Source organism: Urocitellus parryii, chromosome 3, assembly GCF_045843805.1.
Source record: "Urocitellus parryii isolate mUroPar1 chromosome 3, mUroPar1.hap1, whole genome shotgun sequence".
In the NCBI taxonomy this organism is placed as follows: domain Eukaryota; kingdom Metazoa; phylum Chordata; class Mammalia; order Rodentia; family Sciuridae; genus Urocitellus; species Urocitellus parryii.
This window is the reverse complement of record NC_135533.1, coordinates 85392718-85416379: the sequence shown is the minus strand read 5'-3', so window position 1 is coordinate 85416379 and position 23662 is coordinate 85392718. Positions and strand designations below refer to the sequence as shown.

Below are 23662 nucleotides of genomic sequence, written 5' to 3'. Positions count from 1 at the left end.
GATTAACATCCACAATACTGACAATTAAGCTAACTATACTAACATCACAGGAATGCCTAAAAAAGAAAAATCTTCATAAAGTGAAGATTCATAAGCAGTGAGGATATTCTGTAAAATGACAATCTCTGAAGATTATTTCAAAGGCCAAACCATAAAATATGATTATCCGTGAAATGAATTAATACTCTCCCTAAGGTATACAAGTTTCACGAAAACACTTGCTTATATAAATTCTAATCAACAAGTATCTATCATTAAAACTTTCTGACTTATTATACAGTACCTGCTAAGTATTTAAAATACCAGCAAGCTAATTCCCTAAACACTAACTTTTAAGAGCAATACACATTGTGATAGTTAGTGACTTCCTCCTTGCTTCCTCCCCTTCTTGGATTACTCAACTGAGGGAACTTGGCTACCTTTTTTAAGGACATTCAAACAACCTCTGGAGAGAGGTCACTTAGAACTGACAGGCCTCTCAAAAGTTAAGTGTACCAGAAAAAAAATAAATGAGTTAAGTGTACCACAAAAAAATAAATTATTTCTTGCATTTCACTCTGTAGAATAAAATACAGATTTCATTCTACATCATGGAAGCAGATCCTTGGTGTCAAACAAGCCAACCTAACGGCAATATCTGTAACATCCTGACTTTCAGAACTATTCAATTATGTTGCTTCTGACTTCGTGACCCACAGCCTATTGGGGTAATTTGTTACAAATCAATGAACAATAGAAATGAAAAGAATAAAATACCTTATAAAGTTCCTTCTCATCCTTTTCTGTCTTCAGTTGACATTCAAGTTGTTCTCTTTCATGTTGTACCTTCCTGAGTTTGTCCTTTAAACTGCATTAAGACAAAACAACATGAATGTAAAAACAAAAATTTTATTAAAACACTGAATTTTTTTTATATCATCAGAAATACCTGTCCAATTCAGTTTCTTTTTCAATTGCTTTATGTGTCACTGACACAATATCTTCCTCAAGCTGCAGAGCTTTAGATGTCGCATCACTGTATCTCTTCTTAAACTCTTCATTTTCCATTTTTAAACTTTGTGATACTTCAATAAGACCCTTAGAAATAACAACAAAGTATGTGACAAAAAGCATGAGTAAATTTGCCTTTAAGAAATCTTTTTTTTTTTTTTCTTTTTCTTTTAAAGGGGGTTCGGGATTCATTATGTCAGTCTAGGTTAGGCTCAAGAGATCTTTCAGTCTCAGCCTTTTCAGTAGCAGGGACTATAGGCACAAACCTCCACACAAGGGTTTGCTTCTGGTTTTAGTTTTTAGTTTTGTTTTTTAGGGGAAAGCAGTGCAAGGGATCCAGGCATTTGCTATGCAAATGCTCTACTATTGAGCTACATGGTTTTATAATTTTAGCCCCACGTTTGTCCCCTCTAAAATTTAGGCCAAGACTTATAAACTAATAAACTAAATGTGAAATTGTAAATATACTTAAATTTTCATATACTAAACTATTTACATATCAATTACTAATATATATTCTCGCCTTCAGACTTTTCATGCACCCTATTTGTTTATTTCACTTCACCACAGGACAGGCAATAAAATGAAATAAAAATTATTAGTCACTTTTTGTTTTTCAGATTTTACTTTTCCTGGTTACCCCAATGATAGGTTTCATATGAAACTATCAGTGTTAACACCCACTTCTAATATATATTACACCAAGCGATATCAAAGTGCTGTAATAAATGCCTAAAGCAATATTTCTAATGTTCTTGCCAGAGTGACTCAGAAGCCTAAATATTCAAAGATAAAACAAATGTAAAAGAAATTATTGCCTTTCTTTTTAGACTGTTCTAAACAGAACACTTTAACTCTTAAATTTTTATCACATCAATTAAGACACTTGTGAGAAGTAGATAAAGCTTCCATGTTCTTGTAATAAGTCTTCTACCTCATTTCAAAAAGTTTGAGACTCCAGTAAAACATGTATATGGAAGTGATGTTATGGAAAACTATACATCAAAAAGAATTAAATCAAATTACTTTTTTAAGAAATCTAAAATTTCCCCCTAAGTAGTAATACCTAGCCAAGAAGAAAAACTAAAAAATACATCACAGTACTGTCAACTTAAAAGTCAAAATTTATATAATAATTATATCATTTAATGTGCATATAGCAATTAGGTCCAATTTTTACTTATAAATGGAATACACACTTCTTGCTGGGATAAGGAAATTGCTACATTGCACCTCATGAAAAATGTATCACAATAGTGTCAGATGACATCCTATTTATTTTATTTTTGTTCAAAGCAAATGTTTGCCTTACTGAATTTCCAATAGTATCCAAAAATTGTTATCCAAAATTAAATGCTTTTCTATTGTTTCCAAGTCCATAACGCTAAAGTAAGCAAAAACATTTATTCCTCTGTCATAGTTTTTGTTGATATACTATGAGCCTTATAAAATTTGACACATTTTTAGTACTTGTCTTATTGGTTTCTAAAGACAGCCAGGGAGGTTTCTAAATACTTTTGCACATTTTTTATTTTTATTTTACCAAATTCTCTCTTGGTGCTACAGATCTGATCCAGGTATTTCTACCTGGGACAAAGACTAGTTTGTCTAGAAGCAAAGACTAATTGCTAATTCTGTAATTAATAAATGCTCTATATTGAGTAAACAGCACCCTTAAAAAAATTCATAACCAATTGAATGCAAAACAAATTAATAGTTTAATCATAAGCTTGTTAACTTTATAGTAGATCACACATTAATTCAGACAATAACTTGAGACTCTCAGACTCTTTCTCTAGTACCCATAAAGGCACACCTGATAGCTTCTCAGCATCCAAGCCTATTTTCAAATGACATGAATGATGAAGTAGGGATTATTCTTTACACCTACACTTTTCATGTCTAAGCTAAGTATCAGTATCTAAGAAGCTAAATCATCCTTAGCATGGAATATTTCAAATAAAAATCATGCTTTCCTTTACAAAAAATAACTTTAAAACAAAATCTATAACACAACCTTTGAAAAACAACTGAAATTTATGATATTCATTTAGTTACCATTTGTAAACCAGTCCAAAGGGATATTATAGTTCTAAAATTAGAAGAAAATTTTCAACAGATAATTAAGTCTATGACATTGTACATCAAGATAGGCTCCCAAAAACTGGGGCCAAGGGAGATAATGAGATCTGGACATTTAAGATTCATGCAGAGGATTTCTCCCATTCTCTCAACTGAAAATAACTGTGGCCACAAGCCACTATTACAATTTTCCATGAGTCATAACCTTATAACTCTCAAATATGAACAACCAGATATACTGTGATCTACTCATGTTTGTAGCAAAATACACACTAGAAGTATTTACAATTAAAAAAGCATATTTATTTGCACGTTTTTTTAAAAAGAGAATATTTACAGGAAAATCTGTAGTCAGTTTTTAAATTAAATCTTATTCATTTGGCTTAAACTGGATTTTCTCAAACACCCTACATCTTCTCCAGCTCCTTAAATTCACCAGACAAAAATATGAATGACAATATACAAGTAAGTCTTTATGGCACTAACAATAATAGGAAAAATAAACAAAAATAATAGCTATATAATTACTTATTTCTTTAACATTTTCTTCATAAGCACAATCTGTTTAAGTTGCTTTTGTGTTTTTTCTTTTCCTGGTTTCTTTAAAATAATTTGAGTGAAATTATAAAATTTATTTTTGGCTATCCAAGATCTCTGAATTTAAAGATCTTTAAAAATAAAATATTCATATAACCTCTTCAGTACTAAACTTCAAATTTATCTTGAGAAAACTTTATACTTTTATTCAAACAGCAACAGCAGTAAAAAATAAAAATCATCAAGAAAATTATTTATAAATAACTAAAATGAGTTATCAAGAATAACTATAGGCCATAGTCCAAGAGAATAAAGTTTAAATAGCATAAAATGTAACGAGGGCTATCTTTCACTCATTAACTATCAAAAATCTGCTATCAAATGCACTTCTACTTTTTTAAGAAAACAACAAATCCAAAGCATTAAATTTTTGGTTGAAATAGAAAAAAAGAGAAAAGACCAATGGGCTATAAATACATATTCTAATATAGTCTAAATTGCTTCCTAAATCCGAATATATTCCACATACAAGCAATTTTTTTTTAACATTAGGGTTCACGTATTTTTTTTTTTTTTTGGAAGGGAATAAGTAGAAAATGTAGGGAAGTACAACCTTCCTTACATTAAGTTTTCTTTTAATGAAACTGAATGACAACTACTCAACAGTCTTATGAAATAAACTATAAAAATACCTCATCTTTACAACTCAGTATTTATACAAAAATTATGATTTGGCTCAAAAGTAAATAAATATATTTTAGAAGCAATGTTAAAAATCTCTTTATTACTTAAGAGTTAAGGTTTGGATATGAGGTGTCAAGCTCTTGTTAATGCAGGAATGTTCAGAGGTGAAGTGATTATAGTAAGGAGAGCTGTAACCTCATCTGTCCTTCCTAGTTTGAATGGACTGTGTGGTAACTATAGGAAGGTGGTATGTGGCTGGTGGAGGTGGATCACAGGGGCTTCCCTTGGTAGGGTTCACCTTTCCTTCTGCCCCTTCCTTCTGCTTCCCAACCACTGTGTCCTGAGCAGTTCCCTGTGCCATGCCCTTTTGCCACTTAAGTGTTGCCTAGCCTGGGCCCAGAGCAATGGAGTTGCCCCATCATGGATTAAACTTCTGGTACCCTGTACCAAAATAAACTTTTCCATGTCTAAGTTGTTCTTATTAAGTGTTTTAGTCACAGCAATGAAAAGCTGACTAATATTCTTAACAAAGCTGAAACAAAATTAAAGTAATTGGCTTTAAAGAAATTTATTGGTAGATGACTATTAAAAGTAAGGCTTTGGGTCTTCTTTGTTCCATGACAATTGGTAAAGGAGACAGAAATTCAATGAGATCCTAACTTCAAACTTGATTTTTGGTAATTCCATACACAGGTTGAGTACTCCTTATCTAAAACGCCTGAGAACAGAAGGATTTGGGGATTTCAGATTTTTTCATATTTTGGAATATCTGCTTATAAGAAATGAAATATACTGGGAATAGAACCCAATTCTAAACATGAAATTTGCTTTTTTCATGTATACCTTGTATATATAGCTTGAAGGTAATTTTATGCAATACTTTTGTGCATTTTGACTACAACTGTTACATAAGCTTGGGTATGGAAAATTTCCCTTTGTGGCATCATATTTTGAATTTTGGAGCATTTCTAATATCAAATTTTTGGACTGAGGATGCTCAGCCTGTACTAAATAAATACTGCAAACTGCCTCTGTCCAAAAGTGAGTACCTAATCCAAATAACAATGCTGGTTTTATTGAAAGTTACTGTGTGGGAGATGCTATGCTATATGCCTATGCACATTCTTAATATACATGACCTAAGAATTAGGAACATTCCTGATGCTCACTTAACATTTGAGAAAACTGAACCAAAGCAGCAGCTTATCTAAGATTACACAACTAGTAAATAATAGAACTAAGAATAATTTTGACTTTCCAATATCCTGAAACAAAAAATTTTCCAAAACAGTTAATTGAACATTTAATTTTAATGATCAAGGTACTGAAATTCTGTTAATTTAATTTTTGTTTATTGTTTGCTTTTGTTTATATGAGATGGGATCTTGCTATGCTGCCCTGGGTGGCCTTAAATAACTCAACTTCTGGAGACTACACAGGGATACCATTAGGCCAGACTTAGTAATCTGATTTTTATCTAGTCTTTTTTTTTTTCCCCCTTTTATTTCTTGCTGTAATGGGCACTGAACCCAAGGGTACTCTCTAGCACTGAGCTACATCCCCAGCCCTTTTTCTTTCTTATTTTGAGACAGGGTCTCACTAAGTTGTTCAGCCTGACCTCAAACTCGCAATCCTCATGCCTCAGCCTCCCAAGTCACTGGAATCATAGGCAGGTACCATCAATCCCACTGATTTTTAACTAGTCTCGATACAATTCTTCTAAATAGTGTTACTAACAAATAGATAAACTTTTAATTGTAAGATACTATCAAAGATATTTCCCACATCCAAACTGCTAATTTCAAACTATTTCATTTGTGCTGTGGCAGAGATTTCTGGTTGTCTACTAATTTACAAACTCACTTCAGCCACAGTAATACATACGTTGTCCAACCACATTTTTCCTTCCTGCTTCTTGTGTAATTTTGGGTGTCATCTAAATTCTCATCAGTATAATATAAATAAAGTGATACTATATTATTACTTCTACAACTATAACTCAAACTATTAAACATGACATGGCTAATATCTCTTTCTTTTTTCAACCAGCTGGAACCAGGATATGACAGTAAACAAGTTTTTATCATAAAGATGTAAATTCTCTAGGAGTCTGAGGGATGGCAGTGGAATGATATGAAAGGTATGGAGCGCCCTAGGTAATTATATAAATCTGCCCCACAGACTTAAATGACTCACAACATAGATCGTTACAGGGAAAAAATGATTTTTGTTTTATACTGTTCAGTTTGTCTTCACGCTAATTCACTGTTAATCCCCGACTAGTGTTTAAATCGACCTTCATTTTGATATGGTACCACTAAGAAAAATTAAATGTTCTACATAATAATAAATGAACTATATGCCACTGATCACATCCAAATGCAACTGCTATTTTAAATTACTTGAAATATCTGATTCATGAACAGAAAATACAGTAACTAAATATTAACCAAAAATATGAAAATTAAGAAGCTAGTCCAAATATTCTAGGATACTATATATACTTAGGCAATTAAAAATAACCAACTCAAAGGACAACAATTAAGATGGCAGAATATCTCAAATACAAATAAACAAATTAGTCTGTAAAAGATTTGCCTCCAAAATCAAGAATAAAATACTATTAAAAAGAAAAAAAAATACTGATCCATGCTAAAACATGGCTGAACCTTGAAATTGTTAAGAAAAAGCAGCTAGACAAAACAGGTCACACATTTTATATGATCTCATTTGTATGAAAATGTCCAGAAAATGAGAATATGAAGAGACAGAAAAGAGATTAGTAGTTGCCTAGGGTCTGAGAAGTAAATGTTAATGGACTCAAGATTTCTTTGGGGATAATGAAAACGTACTAAAATTCAACTGTAGTGATGGTGGCCCAAATCTGTAAATAGATAAAAATCAACTAATTGTACACTTTATTTTTAAAAGTCAAGATAAGTGAGGGTAATGTAGGTTATGGCTTTTGGACCCTTGCTTTCTTTTATAACTGCATCAGAATAACCCTGGGTTCAATCTGTGGCACCAAAATAAATAAGTAAATGAGAAGGTAAAAGGGAGATCAACAGAATAGAAGAAAGGGACCTAGAGTGGGATGAGGGGAGAGAAAATGGAAATACTGGGAAATAATACTGGCCAAACCGTTTTGTTATAGTGTATGTACAAATATGCAACAACATATCCCAACATTACTTTCAACTATAATACACCAATAAAAAATGTGGGGGAAAAACATCTTTTTTTGAACTATATCAATTCATAGTTCAATACTTCAAAAAATTATAACTAAACTAACTTTGAAAACTCTAATGGGATTATAGCTCTTTTAAATCCCATTTAATAAATAAGATTCATGGTGGGGATGTAGCTCAGAGGTACAGCACCTGCATAGCATAGATGAGGCCCTAGGTTTGAGTTCCCAAAAGTGCAAAAAAAAAAAAAAAACGTTAAAAATAAGAATCAAGGGCTGGGATTGTGGCTCAGCGGTAGAGTGCTCGCCTAGCATGGACGGGTTCGACCCTCAGCACCACATAAAAATAAAGGCATTGTGTTCTGTCCATCTACACCAAAAACCAAATATTTAAAAAATAATTAAAGAATCAATTGAATACAGTTATTTGTCTGAGGCTCAGTTTCAATCTTTCAATTTTCAAATATGTCACTCCAAAATATAAATAAGAGCACAATGAATAATGAACTGCTGATTTTTCCAGATATCTATAATAAACACAAAGGTGGGGTTAAAAAAAAAGATTCATTAATACAATGGAATATTATTTGGCAATGAATGGAATTACTGATATATATAACAACATTAAAGAAATCTTAAAAATATTATGCCAAATGAAAGAATCAAGTCTTTTTACAAAAGGCCCCATATTCTATGATTCCCTTTGTATGAAATGTAGTAGTTGTCTGGGACTAGGGGAAAGGATGGGGAGGTAATTGGAGAAAGACTGCAAATAGGTACAACCTTTCTTTATGGGGTGATAAATATGTCATAAACTTAGATATGATAAATGCTTGTATATTTTTGTAAATATACTAAAACCCACAGAATTATACTCTCTAAAGTAGTAAGCTTTATGGTATATAAATTACATCACAATAAACCTGTTTGTTAAAACATCAATTATATCTATTCTCACCTTCAGCCCTCAGAACAGCAGTGGTTAAGAGCACTGAATAGAGCCATACTACTAACCCTCTACAACTTACTAACCCTGAGACCGTGGGCAGGTTAAGTAGCCTTTCTATGCTTCCTCTGTAAAATCCAGTTAACAGTATTTTCATCATAAAATTGAGTTAACATATAAAACTCAGATCATTATCTGGCTTTTACTAAGAATTATAACTTATTTTTATTAATCAGACTTTTATGAGAGAGGAGGAAAACTCCATATTTAAAGACTAGAAATGAATGCAAAACTGGATCTTAATAATGAAAGTTAATTTTAAATCTAGATTGTACATGAATAATGGGATGGATACCACAATAAACTAAGGGAAATACAATTTATAATTTCTTAATTTATAACCATTATGTAACTTGAATTTTAATCTACTTTATAATCCTACTTATTTTCTATAAGTCAATTACATAATATAATTGCAAAAACAAATATAGTTGAAACCAACTTGTTTTGATAGTTTTAACATATCCAATTCTTAATTTCAAAATGTAAAGATTTTAAGTTCAATTTAAGTAGTTTTAATTATTATAATTTTCTCTCCTATGGTATTCTATAGTGGTACAATCTTTTATCAATACAATAAAAGATTAAAGATTTTGTTTATAAATAATTATAAACACATAACTTACTTTCAGTATTTGTCAACTATTAAATGGGTAATAATCAAATCGTACTATATTTTATAAAGCAATCAATTTCTTCTAGTGTGAAGAAATCAAGGTTCTCCACTGATCGCATTCTTACATGGCTAAATTTTAAAGAAACTATAAGTGATACATGATAAGCATGCTTGTAATTCCAGGGGCTGATGAGGCTGAGGAAGGAAGATTGCGAGTTCAAAGCCAGCCTCAGCAAAGAGAGAGGTGTAAGCAACTCAATGAGACTCTGTCTCTACATAAAATACAAAACAGGGCTGAGGATGTGGCTCAGTGGTCATGTGCCCCTGGGAATTGAACTCAGGGGCACTTGACCACTGAGCCACATCCCCAGTACCAAAAAAAAAAAAAAAGTTTACTCAGTACTTCAAAGAGAGGATCTACAGAACTATTAGGATTTTTTATTATTTTTTAGAATTTAATCCATGGAATAGATTTAAAACAAGTGTCAAGGAATGTCATGAATTTTATAAGTCACCCAACCAGGACAAGTTTGAAAGGTTCTAAGATGTTCTAGCTCCCCAGCATGCATGTTTGATAGAGGATATAATTTTGGAGGTAAAAAGCAAATTCATAAAAATTAGAAGTCCCTTGACTTCTGGTATCAAAGAGGAACTCTTTCTCATAGCAAGTACATTATTTTGTCACCACAAATAAACAACAGCCAAAATATACATTTCCATAACTTAGGACTTTTTTAACATTACACATGTATTATATTTTTAGAATCTAGGGGAAATGCTATGAATTCCATTCATGTTGGACAACACTTTACATGGTCTTTCCTTAATGATTCTCTGGTTCATCATTATAAAAAATAGCAAAATAATAATAGCTGCTTATCCTAAGGGAGAACCTTCTATATTTCAGGTACCATTCTAGGTTCTTTTATCACCATTTTCATCATTACAAAAAATAGCAAAATAATAATAGCTGCTTATCCTAAGGGAGAACCTTCTATATTTCAGGTACCATTCTAGGTTCTTTTATCACCATTTTCTATAATATAGGCTCTGATTAAAACATCACTTACAAGTACTTTCTACAGCATATGCCCCAATGCAAGAATACCAGCAGAGTAGTTTCTTCCAAGATTAGTAAAAGTCATTAAGATTTAAGAGTTGCCATTAAAACTTCTGGTGAATACCTCTTCTGGACATAAAGGTCACAATTTCCTACAAGTTTTGCTTCATTAATCCTCTGATCTCAGCCTATCGTTTTCTCAAGCTCAGTCTACTTAAGCTTTATCTGTAGTATTTATCACCATCTATCACCTAGACAGAGGGAGCCTAAGACTACTTAAATCTATTAATACTCAACTGAACTAAAGGCAATATCTAATATAACATTAGTAATTTCAAATTTTAAAGACCTATCATTCTGCCATTCCTACTCTCCTAATCATCGTTACTTTCCTTGGATTTCAAGGTGATCAGTCTCAAAAACCTCAAAGATCACAAAAATCAATCAGAGTATTCTTGATAGCTTAAGATATGCTGAAATGAACCTTTTTCAAGGGACATCTATAAGACCTCCAACCCACTGGCTAATAATAGAGTATGTGTGTGAGAACGTGGCGGGGGGTTGGGGGGGGACTGGCATTCCACTTTACAAAACAGCCAACTAATAGGCAAAACATGTAAAGAATGGAGAATAAAGAGTAATAACTATACAAACAGCAAGGCTGTTACAAGAAATGAGTAAAAAAAAAAAAGAATTAGCTGAAGGTCCTGATAATAAACATAGGCACATTTATGTAATTTTTACTCTACTTTAATATTTGATATACCTGCTTTAAAGTGCAAATGAAAGAAGTTCTCTAACCAAATAGAAAACCCTATGTCATATGGTCAGCTGAAGCAAAATGTTCACCAAAAGTATAACTGGAGGAGTAACTTTTTAACTAAAATGGCTAACAAGGACAGAAAGACTTCACATTCATAAAGAAATTTACAAATGTACATATTATTTGATATGCTTACCCTCTACCTCAAAAAAACTAGGATAAACTAAGAAAAAATTTTTCATAATTTAGCTTTTACAAAACATCACCTTTGGGCTGGGCTTGTAACTCAACAGTAGAGCACCTGCCTAGCACTTGCAAGGTACTAGGTTCAATCCTTAGCACCACATAAAAATAAATAAATAAAATAAAGGTACTATGTCCAACTACAACTGAAATATATATATATATATTTTTTTTTTAAATCACTGTATTCAGGTATGGAATATATAACTACTCTGCTGGAGGATAAATATTAGAATCACTGCACAAATGGTTCAGTTAACAATTACAGGGGCTAGAGCTGTAGCTTAGTGATAAAGTGCCTGCTTTGCATGTGTGAGGCACTGGGTTCAATCCTCAGCACCACAGAGAGATAAAAAAAGATACTGTGTGTTCATCTACAAATAAGATTTTTTTTTTTAAATAATACAAAGCAATTACTCTAGTATTTCTTAGAATAGTGGAATATACCCTTCCTTTAGGGAGTAATAATTCAACCCTGTCTATAGACAAAGTGAGCTACAGATTTATCTATAGTCTATAGATAAATTAGCTAAAGTGAAATTGTGGTACATATAATAACAATCTGTATAAGTTTTATCAGAATAACTTTTCTTATGAAAATATGGAATTAATGACTGATAGAGTGACTGTTTTTTTTGTTGTTGTTGTTTTTTGGTACCAGGGATTGAACTCAGGGGCACATCCCCAGCCCTATTTTGTGTTTTATTTAGAGACAGGATCTCACTAAGTTGCTTAGCACCTCGCTTTTGTTGAGATGGCTTTGACTAGTGATCCTCCTGCCTCAGCCAACTGAGCCACTAGGATTATAGGGATGTGCCAGCGCAAATGATGACCTTCTCTTTAATCCTTTTTTTTTTTTTTTTCCAGCTTCTAACTCAAATCCATTTGTATCTCTGATGAAGCTACACCATTTTCTACTTATACTTCCTTTTCTTTGCTCAAATAATGCCAATTCTTACTAGATGTTTGATGTTTGTTTTGGTACCAGGAATTGAACCCAGGGGCACTTAACCACTAAGCCACATCCCCAGCCCTTTTTATTTTTTTGAGACAGAGCCTTGCTATTGTTGGTTAGGGCTTTGCCGAGTTGCTGAACCTTTGAACTTGTGATCCTCCTGCCTCAGCCTCCTGAGCCCCTGGGATTACAGGCATGGGCCACCATGCATGGCTTAATTGTTTTTAAGGATAATTGTATCATATTTCCCACATTAAGAATTTCAAAATTTTGTCTAAGACAATATCTTAATTCACTAAATTCTTCTCTAAGAAGTAATTTTAATTTCTTTAGTCTGTCTTTCCTTCGAAAACGTTGTTCCTCACTGTACTTTCAACACCTCCTCCCCAATTTAAAAAAAAAAAATCTACCAATTATTCTAGAATTACATGTAAAACATCTGGAAATAGTTGTCAGGGACTACCTCATCAAGCCTGATACCAAAAGTCTAGAAGTATTTTAATTATCTTCAAACATAAAAGAAGCTATTTTTGCCATAGCTCAATAGGAACTGACCTGACCTATTCTTCTATCTTTTTAAGTACTATTTTTTTCAATAACTGGTTTTCACTTTTATTGATTCAGTTCTTTAAATGGGTGGATTTTAGGCAACATACCATCAACTCCACTCGGTTACATAGCACACAACTAACCTTTTGCTCCGCTTGCAGGTGCTCACATCTTTCCTTCTCATTGTTAAGTTCTCTTTCAATTCTTCCAACTTGTTCTCGAAGTTGTACTGTTTCTTTTTCCAAAACAGCAATCAGCTGTATTAATTCTTCTTTTTCTTTCATGGTTTTCTCAATCTTCAACTACAAAATAAAAAATGCAAATAAATTGTTTTTCTTACTCCTAAACTATTAATGCGAATTTAGTTTTCCATTTCAAACAGTGAAGAAATTCACAGAACAAAATTTTGTAGTCTACCTATTCATATCATCCAGCTAGTTACATGAATCATAAATTTAAACTTTCTTTTGGTTGGGCAAAGAAGAAAATACATACATAAAAGAATACATGAAGTTCCCTCCTAACCATTTTTCAAATCAACACTGAAAATAAGACATACTGAATTTCCTAAGTAATTTAATTACTCAGCTTTCTTATCCAGAGCAATAATCAAACATATCCCGAAGAAAATTTGTACCTCTTCATGAATGCAAACCTATGAGAAATCTCAATCTATTAAGAACTTACTGTATGTTACAAAAGGCCTCCATCTAGGGATTACCATTAAAATTTTGGTTCTTAAAATAAAGCACCAAACAATAAACTGTGCATGCGTGTGTGTGCATACGCATGCACATGCTTTTACTTGGCTAAATTAAACCAATCTTTATAAGTAAAAATGCAAATTTTAAGACAAAAAAACAGACTGTAACAACACATTAAAAATATAACTTATTAAAAAATATATATATAACTTATTTTTATGAGAATACAAATAGTTCAGGAAAATCTGAACTCCAGTATTCAATAATATATATTTTTAATTGTGGACCTAAAATGGTAGTAAATAAAATGATTAGTATTTCTCTTACAGCAAGAATTCTTTCCTTCTAACCAACGAACAGAAACTTAGAGGGATTACACATTTAGGTGGTGAAATTTTTCCTCCCAATACATCTTTTTTAAAAAAAAAATGTTTATTTATTAGTTTTAGGTGGACACAATGTATTTATTTTACATTTATGTGGTGCTGAGGATCCAACCCAGTGCCTCATGCATTCGAGGCCAGCACTCTACCACTGAGCCACAATCCCAGCTCCCCCAATACATCTTAAAATTAAATTTTCCAGGGTAATAGAATCAAAGTGATTAACTATAAAATGGCTCTTATGAAAGTTGAATAGCTGAAAACTTTTTGAATGACCCTTCTACCTATACCAATATACCAAATAAAAATGCCAGGAAAAATATTTTCAAAAGGGAAAAGTGTATTTAATCATGAAATGTATTTTATGCTTTATCTATTTAAAAAAGAAATTGTGATAATTACAATCAATGATATTCAATTAAGTTGAGAGAAAATTGGGATCAAATCTATGATTCGAATAGTTAACAGTATTAATAATTTAGCATAAAATCTGACTCAAAACTTACTGGCAAAATAAAAATATATCTTGATGTACTAAAAAGAACATTAATTAGCAGAAAACCACTCGTCCTCTCATGATTTATCTAACATTATGAAGTTTAATGAAGTTTACCCAGATAATTTTTAAATTTAGATAAAAAATGAATAAAAATCTAATTTCTGCTCGACAATATATATTATGCAATCTTTCAAGCACATAGAATAAGATTTTACAATGAACTCCTTTTATACAATTCACTATATTAATATTTTGCAATGTATATTTTCTTTGTATACTTAAGATTATTTATATAAATTTTTCTTTCTTCCTTTTTCTTACTAAATCATTTGAAACAAAATTGGCAATACTTAACTCTTAAGTACCTATGATGAGGGTAGTCTCTTTTTCAACAACTATTACCATAGCTATGAAAAATAATATTGTCTCATCCAATAGGTAGGCAATAATCAAACAGCCTTTACTGTCCCCAAATTGTCTCTTTTTCAGCCTATTATCCAATTCAGGTTCACACACTACAGGATTATGTCTCAACCGCCTTGAATGTCACTGGGTCCCAAATGTTTCACAGTTGTATTGAAGTATTAGACAAAAATCACCAAAAATTTTAATGAATGTAGAAATTAAAAGACTTGTCAAGAGATGGTCAGGAAATTATCTCAGAAATAGTTACTTAAGAGAGCAATTTAAATTTTCTTTATAAATGTACACTTTGTAAAAGGGAAGAAAGGAGTGAAATAAATCTGTGCTATTTCCCAATTTACCTGAAGAAAAAGCACAGGCAAAATGTGAATGCCAAAATGCCTACCGCTTTTGTGTTGGAGCGCCTGGAATCAGGGTGGTCTAAGAAGTATTCAAAAAATTGCAGTATAAATGCTAATAGCATTCTTCTTAAGAGCTAGGTTTGTTTCAGCATCTTTGACTAGCATTCAAATACCAGGCTAAAACCCTTGATCATCAGGCAGTTGTCACCACAAAATGTTCTAGTCACCCTATAAAAGTTACATTTCTTTATTCAAGATAAGAGAGGAATTTCTGGAAAAGGGAAAGACATGGGAGAATTCACAATAAAAAATGACTCGTTCCTTCTAACCTTCTAACTATCTAAAAATATAACTTCTTTTCCCCTCTGTAATCTCAGTTCTTTAACATAAATAAAGTAAAATCAAAGACATAAAATGTTTAAGAAGATCCATATGACTATAATGAAAAAACAAAGACCTGTAATAGATAAAATATGAATGTAAATTAACAAAAAATACATACTGAGCCAATCAGAAAAACTATTTTTCTTATTACAATAAAGGACACTAAGTTCAAAACAACTAAGTATAGCAGTCTAGTTTGGGGGGCATAGGATAAAGACACCAGAAAACATGATCTTACAATGAAAAAATACTGTTATTTTATGTTCTCTTTCAATGACTACTAAAATTTAAGATATACAACAATATTATACAGCCAATGACATAACTACATTATTCAATTTTTAAAAATAAGACCTTTTACCCTTTCTTTATAAATTAGGTTTATTCATTTTGATCAGATGTTCAAGAAAAAGAATAACTAAAAATACTCAACCTAAATTAAAAGACTGAGGATGCTTTCCTAATTCACTACCATACTAGAGAAAAAACATGTTCATGGTAAAACAAAACAAAATTCACATCTAATTACAGTTAAAGATTTATCATTTTATTCCAGTATCCCAACCAACTTCATTCCTCAAATCTATACTATTTAACAATCAACAGTTTGGCCACCATGAAAGAAAAAAGGTTACAACAAGTAAACATAAAGAAAGTTTTAGGGCTGGGGATATAGCTCAGTTGGTAGAGTGCTTGCCTAGTATGCACAAGACCCTGGGTTCAAACCCCAGCACCACAAAAAAAAAAAAAAAAAAAAAAGTTTTAGGTCTAAATTCTCTCAAAAGGGATTTACTACAGTACGTATTATGCATAAAATATTGTTAGACCATAGGGACAGCTCTGCCACAATAGAACCAAGAAATAAAGATTGTTCTAACCATTTTTAAAAAGACATTCTTAAAGTTATTATTTTAGTTTAAAAAAACACTTGATTTTTATGAATACTCTTGCATAACGTGAAAGTTCTTAAAATGTCAGCTAACATGAGTTCTTAGCTCCATGTTGATACCAACCTCAAGAAGGCCAGCTTTTGTGGTCACTACCAACATGTCAGAATTTCCCTCATCTTCCATAGTAAGCAACTCTTCAACTGGAGAGGAAGCTCGAAACTGGAAAGGTGTACTTGCTCCACGAATTTCACCCTTATGGGTAACATAACAGAACTGATAAAATTCTCCATCATCATTTGGAAGGTAATATCCTAAGAGGTATTTAACAAACAAAAAGACAAAAATTATTAAACCTGCTATTATAAAATACTACCTTCAATTTACTTTAACAATACTTGCCATCTCTCCTTTCCTCCCCTTTTCTTAGCACCTATCTGGGATATTTCTTTTCCTCCTGTTTTTCCACAAATCTGTCAAAATGAGACTTTTCCTTCTTCCTCAAACATACCCAAATTTTTCATCTCTTAGACCTAAAATTATAATCCCAGACTATGACCTCCTAACTTTGTCCTTTCACTAGGGCAAAACCAACTCATCTGAGAGGGGAAAATATGTACTTTTCAAAGGAAAGAGACTGAAGGAGGAGCAAGGAAAGACCCACGATGAAAATCTAAGAAAGACTGCAAGTGGGCACAGGAATATGTAAGGAAATTTTCCTTCAAGTTGACATTCATTATATGGAAAAAGGAAATATGAACTAAAGCAATATGCTGCACATGTGAACTGTGTAAAGGAAATAAGATGGTGAGGACCACTAGTGCAGGACAATAAAAAACTTGGAACCACACAGATCTACTCATATTAATACAAAACATACACCATACATCTCAAGAGTTCCTATATATCTATAGATAATTATTTATACCATTTAGCTACTATATGACAAATAAAATGTGTTCAATATTTGTGCTTTTCTTTATTCAACTGTCACTCTACGTTTTAATTGTTGCTTGACTTCCTAACTCAAAATTGTTCTTTATTTCATCTTGAAATCTCACACAGAATTTTTTACAATAAAGAAAACTTCAATAGTATATTATGAATTACTATTCACTACCTACATGCTTTATCTCTTACATCAGATCTCAAAAACTACACAGATGCATACATTTGTGCACACACTCTCCCAGAGCAGATGCACATTTATTTATATATGTATATATTATACATGAATAAATTCTAGAATTAAATGTCTAAAAAGGAAACATTCTATAATCGTGAATAAACAAAATGAATAAATTCAACTAATATGCAGCTCAAATTTTAATTACTATGTCTGCTATTCTTTCATGTCTTAAAATTTTCAGACTCATTATGACATCTATATCACCTGATTTCATTTTTTTTTAGTTATACATAGACACAATACCTTCATTTTGTTTGTTTATTTTTTTGTGTGCTGAGGATCAAACCCAGTGCCTCACATGTGCGAGGCAAGTGCTCTGCCACTGAGGTACAACCCAGCCCTGGCATTATGCTTTTAAAATTTCACCCTCCTAATATCTACTGCTAAATTTAATAATCCATAGCAGAAAAAGTTTCCAAATAGCCACAGGCTTATTTAATGAATAAAGATTTCATTCTTTAAGAAACTATAGGTTTTTCTCCTTAGAAACAGAATGGAGGGGTGTAGAATATACAGGACAAACCATAAACTTCTGAGGGTACTTGAAAGACCTCAAAAAAAAAAATTGGTAAGGGGTAGAGGCATATCAGAAAAATACAGGAACTCCTAATGGTCAAAGCCAGAAGAATTAGAGCAACAAGATAGTATTAGGCTTTATTTCATAAAAAAAATGTATAACCTCAATTTAATCATGAGAAAATACAAAATCAGAGACAGGCTACCAAAAAAAAAAAAAAAAAAGCATGAAAAATAAGGACAAACTGGAGCTGGATTTGTGGCTCAGCAGCAGAGCACCTGCCTAGCACAGACAGGGCCCTGGGTTCGATCCTCAGCACCACATAAAAATAAATAAGTAAAATAAAAGTATTGTGTCCAATTACAACTAAATATATATATATAAAAATAAGGACAAACTGAGGAGACCAAGATGATATGATAACTAAATGCAAGGTCAGAATAGAGATGGATCCAAAAACAAAAAAAGAACATCAGTAGAAACACTATGATGTCTGAATATGGTCTATACTCCACTGAAGAATCTTGTACCAAGGTTAAATTCTTGGTTTCTAAAAAAATGTACTGTGGTCATGCAACATGGTTAACACTAGCAGATGCTGGCCCAAGATTATAAAGAAATTGTGTGTTATTTATATTTAAAATTGCTTCAAATATGAAGTTTTAAAAAAAATCACACAGGTACATCTGGCATTATGCTTTTAAAATTTCACCCTCCTAATATCTACTGCTAAATTTAATAATCCATAGCAGAAAAAGTTTCCAAATAGCCACAGCCTTATTTAAAAAGTTTAACAGAAAATTTAAAAATCTGATAAATTAGTATTACTTAAAAATTCTACAAACTAGATATACAAGGTCTCATACTTTAAAAAAAATCTCATTCATAAGCTGCTAAAAATATGGTTCAAATGCCATTTGAATTACATACAATTATTCAGAGCTGCAATTTAGAGTTATTTTTCTAAAAACTTGTTATCTGATTAGTATTGCTGAAAATTAAACAGAAAAAAGTAAAAACCAAATTCTGAGTTAGTCTTGCTAATCATTTCAATTTGATTTCAATAAATGAATAAAGGTCCGTTTAGGAAAACAATCACATTAAAGTATTTCTTGTTAATTGTTTGGAGTTTTGCATTTCAGAATTTTAAAGACTCATCCACAAAATCAGTGCAGTGATTCTGGACTGTGCTTAAAACATCTCTTAATTCTAACAGTCTGTGACTGAGTTATCCCATGACTCTACCCCTACAACTTCCTTATAAAAATAAGTAATAAAAAGCTTTCTAGGTAGGAAGCAGCTTTTATTTCTGGATATCAAAATTAAAAATAAAAATTAACACTTATACAACTTACTTTAATATTTATGCTTGGCTCTCAAAAAATTTTAAGGTATAAATAAAAATAAATTGAATACTTTCTTTAAATACATCTAAACTTTTCACTTGTCACTAATATTGCATTAGTCAACAGAACCAATTCAGTATATTAACAACTTATTTTTTAAGAAAAAAACAAATCACAATAAAAATTACTGGAGGGAGATTGAAGTAGGAGAATCCAAAGTTCAAAGCCAACCTCAGCAACTTAGGGAGACCCCGTCTCAAAATAAAAGGGGTTGGGGGTGTTGCTCAGTGGTTAAAGCAACCCTGCATTCAATTCCTGGTACTAAAGACTAGAAATAAACCCATACCTTTAAAGAAAAAAATATAAATATAAAATAAAACAAAATCAGTTCCAATACACATACTTAAATTTGACCATCTTTAAAAAGGCTTGGTATTAAAAGATAAACTCTGCATGTTATTTATGTGTCTTGTTCTGCAATGAGGTAAGGTGGTGCTTGGGACTAAAACCCAGGGCTTCACACATACTAAGCAAGCACTCTACCACTGACCTATACCTCCAGGTCAAAAAACACATCTACAAGACCCTAAATCCTTACCCATATTACACTACAAATTACATCTTCTGAATATTTCTTTTTTGGCATAGAACACAGGGAAATTTTTGTATACATGCAAACTCCATATGGTCACACTGACAATTCAGACAAATATACAAACATACATACAAATAAAAAAGAAAAAAAATTTAAATATTTGTTTATTTTTGATACCAGGGATTTAACCCAGGGGCATTTAACTACTGAGCCACATCCCCTGCCTTTTTATTTTGAGACAGCGTCTTGCTAAATTCCTGAAGCTGGCTTTGAACTTGCAATCTTCCTGTCTCAGCCTCTGGAACTTCTGAGATTATAGGCCTGCACCACCATGCTTGGCTAAAATTTTTTTTTAAAACAGGCCACCAAAATCCAATGCTGAGGATATAAAACATCATTCATTGCTAGTGGGAATGCAAGATGATAAAATCATTATGGAAGATAGTTTGTCAATTTCTCACAAAACTGAACATAAGGTACCATTACCATATCATCCAGAAATCACATTCCTTGGGTATTTACAGAAATGAACTGGAAACTTATACCCACACAAAACCTACACAAAAATGTTTATAAAGTTTTACTAATAACTGCCAAACCTTGGATTAGGCAAGGTGTTCCTTCATTAGATTAAATGGATAAACTGAAACAGATGGGAATACAGGTCTGTGGTAGAGTGCATGTTCTACAATGCCTAAATTTCTAGCACAGTAGAGGGACTTAGGAGTGGGGGGACAGGGAAACGACTGTGGTACATCCATACAGTGGAGTATTATTCAGACATTTAAAATAAAGAAAGGCCTGGAGGAACTTTAAATGCATGCTGCTAAGTGAAAGAAGTGGATATGAAAAAGCTACACATCCCAATTACATCACATTTGAAAAGGTCAAAATTACAGACACAGTAAAAACATCAGTGATTGCCAGGAGTTTGCAGGGAAGGAAGGAGATGAATATGTCAAACAAGTGGATTTGGGGAGCAGTAAAACCCTGTATGATACTGCAACAGTAAATATGAGTCTTTACTCCTCAAAATCTATAGAATAGATATTACAGAGTGAGCCTTAATGTAAACTATAAACTTAATAATAAGCAAAAGGTTATAAGGTTATAAGGGAACTCTGTACTTTTTGCTCACTTTTTGCTATAAACTCAAAAAACGTGTTCCAAAAAAGAAGACATTTTAAATTTAAAAGTAAATTAAACTATCTGATTATCTGAAGCTAACTATTTAAAAGTCTGCTCTGCACATGTCACCAAATTCAAGTCAGATATTGCCTAATACTAAATAGTACATTTTAATTTAGATAAGACCATATAATTGTTAACAATATTTGTTGAAAATTTACCTCTACGCCAGTGACTCGTCTACATATCAGAAGCAACTGTTGAACTTCTAACAGTTCTAAAACCCAGGCCATACTCCAATCAAGTCCCAATCTTTAAAGGTGTAATTTAAGAATCTGCATGTCTTGAGCATGCAATCCCCCAGGTGATTCCAAAGTACAGTTAAGTGTGGAAACCACTATACCAAAGCTATAAGCATAGGGTCCAAGTTATGCTGCACTTAAAATAGATGCTCTCTCTCTCTCAACAACAAAGCATTACAATTTTATTTTTACTAACATCTATCATTAAATTTTAGCGTGTTCTTTGATCATTAATATAGGCAAGAAGCCACAAAGAATTATCAGTATCTGTAATTTCTATTACTAATATTATTTTTACTACTGTAATTAGATTTTTTGACAGAGGTTAATATCACATGATCACTGTTACTAGTATCAGTGCTATCTTACTTTGAATTATGGCAATTATTAAATCTGCCAGAACATCTTGTTAACATAAATTTTAAAGCACACATTAACATATTACAAATTTGGGGGCTAAGGTTTAGGCTAAGCGGTAGGGTGCTCGCCTAGCACGTGTGAGGCGCTGGGTTCAAACCTCAGCACCACAAAAAAATAAATAAAATAAAGGTATTGTGTCCAACTACAACTAAAAAAAACATATATTTAAAAAAATCACAAAATCTGATCCTATAACACTTTAATTACATAAGTATACTCAGTTTTCTCAGCAATTCTATGCACTTTATTTCATATACATAAAAATATTATGATAGAGTCCATAAGCTTCACAAGACCAAAAAGAGTCCATGGTATATAAAAGGCTAAGAGCTTACTTTAATACAACCCATAGTCAGTACAATTATAAAACAAAATCACTCTGCAAAAATTCTGTGATGGACTTCTAAATAAGAGTATTTTCTCACTTTTAAAATTACAGACAAAACAAATAACAAAATTATTATTTTAATCATTTTAAAGTATACACTTAAGTGTTAAGTACATTCATGGTGTAAAAACCATGCCACTGTCCATCCCAGAACTCTTCATCTTGCAAAACTGAAACTCTGTATCTATTAAGTAATAACTCCATATTCCTGTCTTTCATTATATCCCTATCATTCACTATGCCCTGGTAGTCACCATTTTAGTGTCTTATCTCTTTGAGTCTGTCTACTCTAGGTATGATTCCATTTATAATGTATTTGCTTTTTGATGACTAGCTGATTTGATTTAGCATAATGTCCTCAAGGTTCATCCAACTTGTGGCATAGGACAGAATTATCTGAATAAGAGTATTAAAAATCTGTAGGTGATGCCAAACTAAGAATAAATTATTTATTTATTTATATCCATTTTGTAGGAACCTTCACATGTTAGAATCCTATTAACCATCTTGGTGGTTTCCATCTAGATTACTTTCCTCACTCTAATTTGCTACATTCTTTTTTCTTTTTCAAGCAAGGCCACTTTTAGTTAAAATTGCACATATTAATGAGACACCATGTGATGTGTGGACATGTGCCTACACTGTGTAATTAGGTTAAATGTATCTATCCCCTCAAATATCCCTTCATAGCAAAAACATTCAACATTCTTTATTCTTGCTTTTGAGAAATATAGTACATATTCTTCATCTATAGTTTCACTACTTGCAATAACAAAACAGAACTTCTTACTCTCATTTACCTGCAACTTAGTACCCACTAATCAAATTCTTCCCATGTCTCCCACCCCTAATACTAGTAATAGTATTGTTTTCTTGTCAAAAAAAATTCAAAAGATATAGAAAGAAATCCACTGTCTTCAATTAAATGATAATAAAAATTTCTAAATGTCTATTAAAATATCATGATATACTTGATATTTACACTATTATGACTTCTGCTAACAAAGACACTATTTTAACTCTGGTACCCAGACATGCCTGAACAGATCATTATAATGGGGTACAATTTTTTAACGGTAATAGGACATTTGGTCTTGTCAAGTTCTACAGTTCTCAGTCCTTACCTTGAAATTTCAGTACACAGTTGACTGTTGATCCTTCTACATAATGTTCAGGCATAGGGGACCATAAAAATGTATAATAATCACGAGCGGTACTCCACCCAACCTAAAGAGGGATAACAAAAAGAAGGAATATAAATAAACAGTTTCATATTATTCAGGTATCTCAAAGGATTTTTTTCCATATACCAAAGTTAAAACATGCATTTAATGTTTATAGATCACAAATATTTTAAAAAGCATGTCTGCTTTGTTTTTAATTAGACCAAAGCCCAATGCTATAAAAACCTACACAGATTAAGTATCAGAGTTTCTACCATGTATTCAAATCAATTTGCTATCTAATTTCTCAAGGGTGAT

General features: G+C 32.0%; 1 protein-coding gene across 2 annotated transcripts in view; it reads right to left on the bottom strand.

Annotated features, from left to right (window-relative positions):
* Positions 1-23662, bottom strand: part of Tax1bp1 (Tax1 binding protein 1) — a 69140-nt gene that overhangs the window by 31093 nt on the left and 14385 nt on the right. For both annotated transcript variants that reach the window (XM_026407472.2, XM_026407473.2), the window contains exons 3-7: positions 23306-23408; positions 16423-16610; positions 12819-12977; positions 929-1077; positions 757-847 (exon numbers count right to left, since the gene is read on the bottom strand). In XM_026407472.2, coding sequence (XP_026263257.2) covers positions 757-847; positions 929-1077; positions 12819-12977; positions 16423-16610; positions 23306-23408 — 690 coding nt within the window. The remainder of the gene's footprint in view (positions 1-756; positions 848-928; positions 1078-12818; positions 12978-16422; positions 16611-23305; positions 23409-23662) is intronic.